Source organism: Brachionichthys hirsutus, chromosome 23 (genome assembly GCF_040956055.1).
Source record: "Brachionichthys hirsutus isolate HB-005 chromosome 23, CSIRO-AGI_Bhir_v1, whole genome shotgun sequence".
In the NCBI taxonomy this organism is placed as follows: Eukaryota; Metazoa; Chordata; class Actinopteri; order Lophiiformes; family Brachionichthyidae; genus Brachionichthys; species Brachionichthys hirsutus.
This window is the reverse complement of record NC_090919.1, coordinates 4,058,969-4,066,203: the sequence shown is the minus strand read 5'-3', so window position 1 is coordinate 4,066,203 and position 7,235 is coordinate 4,058,969. Positions and strand designations below refer to the sequence as shown.

Below are 7,235 nucleotides of genomic sequence, written 5' to 3'. Positions count from 1 at the left end.
GTGTCCATTTCTCTTAATTGTTGTTTTCATTTTGGTTTTGGGCGAATAGAATTTCCCTCACCTTGCCTGCATGAAGCCGTTCTAAAAAAGTTGATCCCAGATTGGCTGGATAAGCCTCAAACAAAATCCAACACGTCTGACAACAGTTTTTTCTGTTAGAAGTTCTGTGAAATGAATTAAACATTAATTTTGGTTTGCATGATCATTATCAATATTTCTTTGAAATTCACTAAATTAAAAAAAAAACACATTTCTGAGTAATCATGAGTATGAAAATTTGAGGAAAAGGAAAAGATGATCTCATTAGTTTTTGAAAAAATAGCTCACTTTAGATTGCTGAGAAAGAAGCTTGTGTTTCTGTGAAAAACGACTCACGATCTATGAGAAAAGAATCAATAAGAGAACATTTTAATAAAATAAAATAAAAACAAATTGAGAAAAAAACAATAATTTTCAGGCACTTTCTTTAACATAGTGATGGGGATTTTTCTAATGTTTTCCTCGCATTCATTCATTTATTATGCATTTTTACTCTGTATAATACGGCGCAATGAGGATCTGCTGAATGCAAACATTGTGGCTTTGTTCAGCAGCGGTATAAAACACAGACGTGTTTCTCATGATGTGCCGTTTTGTAGCTCATCAAGTTTTGCCGCATATTCACATAAAAAAAAAAATTGTGCTTTTGTAAAACATGAAATCTCCCATGTCTGCTCCGGGAACCAATAAAAAGGAACCCCGGGCAACTCGCTCGGCGCTTGGCGAGGAGAAAGGAGCTCAGCTTGCCAAACTTTAAGGGGAATTTTTGGTGGTTTTGACCAATCAAGTTGCATCATAGTCGCCTCCTGTAAAATCTGAACAATCAATGTTGTATAGTATCTTTATGGCTTTTTATGGTTGTTAAATATGGAACTTACTGTAAATTGGTTATACATGGCAAAACGTTCAGGTTACTATGCTGTTGCAATGTGTGTGTGTGTGTGTGTCAATGCAAAAGGTCCCCTGCCATGTACAGTAAAGGCAGCTCCCAGAGCCCACTAATGATCCCCTCAAGGCTTAATGGAGCCAGTTAACACGAGCACATGTCTGAGGTCTGTCTCCCTCTCTCTCGCTCTCTCCCACACACACACACACACACACACACACACACATTACACACCCTCAGGGGCACCGGAACACCAAGCCCTACTAATAGACATTCCAACATACAGCAACATCCTCAGAGACGTTGGCACCTTATGTCGTGTTTTTACAGCTCCACACACACACACACACACACAATCTGACTCTATTCTTATTTCGTCGTTTTTGTCTAAATAGCTCCACATTTCAGATTCATTTCGTCTCCCGCTGTGACTCTGAGGGGACACGCTCACATACCTGCGAGGGCTTATTTTAATAGCAGGGTGTCGTCGCTCGTGTGTGCGAGCCCAGTGTTTTACAGTTCTGTTCCCATGACTTTACTGTCACAGAGCGGTCCTGAATGGCTGCTTCTCTGCCACGACGTCGGACAGCATTCGGTCACCTCCTCTGGCAGCAGCAGTCTAAGACCAGGTAAAAGGTAAATGGATCCTCCCTCCTCCCTCACTCGCTCTTGCTGCTACTTAGGGGGCTCTGCGTATCTTACTATTGTATCTCTTCAAATATAACTATCAGCAAAATAAAGCTGCTGACTGACGAGAGGCTGATTGGATTTCAAGACCATTAAATTGATCATTCCCCCCCCCGCTCGGAAGTCGGAGGTGTGATTCCTGTGTCCTCCTCCATCCTCCACATATCTTAACCTCAGTCATCGTAGTGTGTCTGGATGAGACGCTGACTGCTTGAAATGGACATGAAAAGGAACATATTGAATCTTTATGTTTTGAGCAGATGTGGTGGTTTCTTTTTATGTAATATCAAAAGCCTGGAAGCGGCAGCGAATGATGGTCTGGACATCGCGTGAGACATAAAACTTAGGAGGCGATGTCACCGCCTCCTTTTTAAAGCATATCACTCAGCCCCAGCACTATCTGTAACATCATTTGAGGGTTTTTTTTTTTGTATTTTATTTATGTTACACATACTAGAAAAACTCATCATATTAATTTCACAGATGTAGGCTTTATAGTTTCAAGGCGGAAACTCTTTGATATCAATTCCTTGGCGCTTGGATCAAGCGCTTGCAGGTCACTGCTCCCTGGCATGCTCTGCAAAGGGATCAATAAAAAATATAAGGATCATTTCAGGCTACTTATCCAACAGTAATCTCTCTTTAATAGAGAAAACCAAAGAAAGGCTCGAAGAACCTTTTCTAGCCGGTTCATAATAAATTGGATTTATTTTATCATAACACTAAATCTTATTTGTTGAGACTAATATTGACTCTTTTCCTACCAAACCGGCCCAGGTTTTATGAATTTATGAATTTTCTGCAGTCCCTCAGCAAAAAAGAAAGAAAGAAAAGAAAAGAAACAGTGTTTCCAGATAAATCTCTGGAAAATAAAAACGAGAGGATTTAATGAACTTCAAACTGTTGCAATTTTTTGGATTTTCACAGAAATCTAGAATTATCATGGTAATTTTGAATCTCAAAACTAAATTTCCAGATTTCTTTCCCCAGACTGCCATGATTATGTTCCCGCATATGTTGATGACAAGAAAAAACTAATCATCAACAAATGACTGGAGAGCGTTTTATCATTTCTCAAATCGTTTGTTTTGGTTGTCTGTCTCTCAACTTTAGCGTTTTGGCTACCAGCACCTGTTTAATCAGCACATAGCAGCCGCCGCATCAGGCACGTCCGATGCAATGCTACAATGCTCAGCAACACATTTCAGACAAGTGCGGTCGCCAAATGGCTAACAGCATGGTAGTATTTAGCTGCTTTAAGAACCCGATAGTTCCCCTGAGGAGTCAGTGTAGACAAAATCAGAGCTGAAAGCAGAGTGAATACGGCTAAACAACGGCTTTCTTATGCCAACACGATTTGCGTGCAGAGCATATATATTCAGCTGCCAAAATAATCACTTGAAGTTGCGTCAAATTTGAAATGGCAAGTCACGGATGCTACACTTGACGGCACGTTGGAACAGAACATGCTGGACCGCTTCAGTAAAACATGGTCGGACGTATCAGCAGCTAAAGTTGATCAAAATGAAGTAATACCCATATGAAGGTGTGGTTCGGGACAAATAATTAACGTTAACTTGATTAACTTGAAATCTGTGAGGATACTGAGCTTTAATTCATTCATTAATGGTTCCTCTCCTGGGCTGCAGCTGCTTGTCTGAGCACTGTGTAAATGCCCTTGAGCGAGAAACTGAAGCCCAAAGTAGACTAAATCCTTGCCGCCTCTTACAGGTGGTGCTTTCTGTGATTTAAATGTTGCAAACCAAGGTCGGACATCCACACCATCAGCTGTCATGTGCAGTTTTGTTTTCTAAATGAACCTCGTCACAATTAATCATCAATATATAGCTTAGGAATATTTTGAAGTACACGAACGCCTTGAGTTACTCTCCTGGTTCTGTCTGCCAAAAATCCACAAGGTGGTCCAAACCTCCTCATCTGGGATTTATAATGCAGCTCAAACGCCTGAGTGAAAATAACCAGCATTATATAGAGATTTTATGCTAAAACAGAAATATGAGGCTGAAGGATCGGATTCCTGGCCGTTTTAAACAGCTTCACAAACACGATAAACAGCAATTGTGCATCGCTTGGCTGATTTTTTGTACAGCATTTTGGCTCGTCAGATTTGTCATGATATGATTCCAAAAAATGTAATGTGGTTTCTACGTGTCATAAGTGAAACCCGAGTCAGAATCAGAGTCAGAAGCCCAAAGTAGACTAAATCCTCGCCGCATCTTACAGGTGGCGCTTTCTATGATTTAAATGTCTACCTTCTATCTGTCCTCCACTCATGCATTGGATCAGTCATGTCTTTTTTTTTTTTGGACCTTGCCAATTGCTTGCACCTGCACAGGTGACGTGGATGAGCTGATTGCAGGTGCAGCAGGAGGGTGGCAATAAAGTTGCAGCTTCTGTTGCAGCAACAGTTGCATTCATTGCTTCTTATAAGTATCGGCTATTCAGAGATCATCTGTATAAAAGGTGCACTTTCTTTGATTCTAAGTCCAGGGCGGGTTGTTTGCTTCGGTGTAAACATGCGTGTCTTTCAATCAGGATCTAGTAACAAGTAAAGAAAAATTGTCTTATATAATCCAATGAACACAAATTCAATTACAATATGTTGCAAGAGACTAGAAAAAAATAATGAGGCTAACTTGACTAAAAATAGCAAATAGTGTGCCCAACTTAAAATGATTTAATAAAGCACAGTAGGAAATCGCACACAGATGGAAGCTCTAATGCAGAGTTGAACTAAAGTATATTTCAATTACCTAACAAGTCATTTCCCAAAACTTCCTGTTTGGCTCCAAATGAACAGTATCGAGTCTCAAACCACCTACGAGGAGCGGCGGATCGAGTTCTCAGTTTGTTTAGCTTCAGCTAACCACGAAGGCACTGGTTGGACGAACCGTCTCCAGCAGTCGGTCGCTTGTTTAGCGTCTGAAAACCAGCCGAAACAATGTGGCAGAGAGAAATATATATACCGCTGTCTGTCCTCCTGCCTTCTGGCTTTCAGAGTCAAAGGGAAATATTATCATCCTTTTTTTTTGTCTTTTGCAAAGAAACAGTGGCTGAAGGAGGCGGTTAGCGGAACGGACAGACCAGAGGAAATCGACTCCACATTTTGTTTTACGCCATATTCCATATAGAATTCATATTTTAATACTTTTGACATTGCTTTCTGATGTCAAAAATAAACATGAAATTATAATCGTTTCTAGCTTGGATGATTTTATTGCCCTCTTGTCCAGGTGGCTGGCAATGACATTGGATTTTTGTGTTCCCAGTGCTCTCTGGTTTAGTTGTTGTTGCTGGGGCTGGGCTGTTTTTTTGTTTTGTACACTTTTTATAAAAAGTGATTTATACTTTTACCTTTGTGTGACCTGCTTACAGCTTTGAAAAGTTTCCATCTGGAGTGAGAGATGGTGCCATTTAATCTTGACAGATCTCTGGTGGATACTTCACATTTAAAAGCATTGAAAACACGACACTGGTTGATGATTGCTCAAGCGTCTTATTCTGGTAGGAATTCAGGGTTGTGTTTGCAGGGGTCATAATGACACACAGGTTTCCAATGTTAGCATCTAACACATAATCGGCTGGTGATTATGTGTTAGCGTCGCATTTGCTGGCGCGCGATCACTTCATGTTCCTCAGACAGATGAAGTAGTTCCTGTCAGAGCAGCTGTTAATCTCCCAACGTCCCTGACCTGGAAAACAAAGAGACAACCGATGTCTTATCAAGCACGATCAGGAATGTGCTCATGTCTTTGTGATGATTCCGTGAAAGTGAAAGTATTTCCCCATCCTCCTAGGTTTTCTTACGTTTCCTGGATATTGAGGCACAAGTCTTTCTTCTGTCAGCGTTTGGTTCGCCACTTGCCCAAGGAAATTGAGAGGAACTAAATCCATCAACATCCTCGATACTCGACTGGGAAAGAAAGAAAGCACGAACGAATTAAGATGCAAAAAGCTTTTTGTTTAACACGTGAAATGCTTTTCTCCCATTCATTCACTGCTTACGCCACATCTTCTGACCCCGAGCCACAGAGGGCCATCGTAAGATCTGATCGTCAACAGCAAACACCTCGCATGTCGTAGCTCAAAGGAATTAACAATCGTCGCCAGATCACCACCTAATTTTTTGCACTGTTTCTGAAATGGACATAGACGTGGGTGGTTTATCATAACTTACAATGATGAGGTTAAAAAGGTTTTGTTTTTGTTTTTTCGTTTAGGAGTGTTTGCATTACCTTTGCCTCAAACCAAGTTTTCTGTTCTGCAATGTGAGAAATACACCGACCATTGGGGTAACGGTACCATCCGTCACAACCGGCTTTAGTCATCATCGCACAGGGTCCTGTGGGGGGGGGGGGAGGGGGGGAAACATGTGGTAAGGAACGACTTGCTAAACCAGTGGCACAGTTAGCATCTATAATGGTGCTTGATTACCGTTAGCCGTTCCAGTATGCAGGAAGCACACCAGCAACAGAAGAGGAATCGCTAGCGCAGCAGAACGCATGATTCCCACCCCCCCACTGACTCTCAGGGCTCCTCAGCTGGACCTGCAGGAATGACTGCTGTAAGGATGAACATTGGGAAAACAAAACCAAGGGTTTAACAGACAGACGCAGGAAGAGTCAGACAAATAAAAATCATCGTCAATTCAATTCCATGTTTTGTAAAGCAAGTTTTGAAGCTTAAGTCCAAAGATGAGATCTTACCACAGGTGTGTTGTGAGCGCTCAAAGTTCCACTGGTGGAATGCTTAGGTGGCTCTTTCTCTCCCTTTTAACCTCATCTCTCATCCCCTGTGGGGATCTGGTGTACCGCCAGCTCCTTTTCTGTTCCCTGTAATGCATGATAATAGGAGGACAAACAGAGCAGGAACATTTTACACAAGGCCAAACCTTGAATAAGTTGCATCTAAGCTCAAACTTCCGCCAAACAAGTAGGAGTTGCGCCCCCCCCCCCCCCCCCCCCCTGCTTTCATGCGATAATGCCATTAGACTAACTATAACGTGTCTGTCTCTGCTAAACATGGGAAGTGCAAAAAGTGGAAGGTTTGCACGCACACACCTCCAAACAAACACCTTCCTCAGTCTGAAACAATTGGAAGATAATGTGTAATTTCCCTAATTATGTGGTTTTGTTAGCGCGAATGGAGCAACCTCCATTCATTTTGTCGCAACAGTCCCTCCCTGTCTTTCTCACTGAGCTGGAAGGTGTGGAGGTTTTGGAAATTTCCAGTGAAACTATACCTGAGGGGAGACATTAATGTTTCTTTTATTCTTACTGAGCAAACTTTCAACGGTCCTGCTCTGGCTGTTAGTTTCTGTCAGATTGGTGACGATAAGATGATTCTGTATGAGAGCTTGATGAAAATGTGTACTGTATTTTCCAGACTAGAATTCACATTTTTTGATAGTTTGGCTGGCCATGCGACTTATATATATTAAAATATGTATAGAATATAGCAAATTCAATGAAAAGCAATTCAACAGTTAATGATTTATTGACCTCTACATGTTTTTGCTAAGTTTGACCTAATAACATCTGAATTCAGGGGCCCTGAAGTGCTTTTACAGTTGTTTCTCCTTTCACACATGGCAAGTGAATAT

At 41.4% G+C, this 7,235-nt stretch overlaps 1 protein-coding gene across 1 annotated transcript; it reads right to left on the bottom strand.

Annotated features, from left to right (window-relative positions):
- Positions 1-5,208: 5,208 nt before the first annotated feature.
- On the bottom strand, positions 5,209-6,138 carry LOC137911650 (lactose-binding lectin l-2-like). Its single transcript, XM_068756032.1, has 5 exons — positions 6,068-6,138; positions 5,869-5,975; positions 5,639-5,770; positions 5,441-5,546; positions 5,209-5,325 (listed from the first exon to the last, which is right to left on the bottom strand). Exons 1-5 carry the CDS (start codon positions 6,135-6,137, stop codon positions 5,255-5,257), a joined length of 486 nt encoding a protein of 161 aa, XP_068612133.1. The 5' UTR covers position 6,138; the 3' UTR covers positions 5,209-5,254.
- Between the last annotated feature and the right edge of the window lie 1,097 nt (positions 6,139-7,235).

Coding starts and splice junctions, on each gene's coding strand:
- LOC137911650 (XM_068756032.1), bottom strand. CDS start 6,137: ATGCGTTCTGCTGCGCTAGCGATTCCTCTTCTGTTGCTGGTGTGCTTC. Junction 5,547..5,638: donor TCGGGGTCAGAAGATGTGGC/GTAAGCAGTGAA, acceptor TTTCTTTCCCAG/TCGAGTATCGAGGATGTTGA. Junction 5,326..5,440: donor TGCCTCAATATCCAGGAAAC/GTAAGAAAACCT, acceptor TTTGTTTTCCAG/GTCAGGGACGTTGGGAGATT.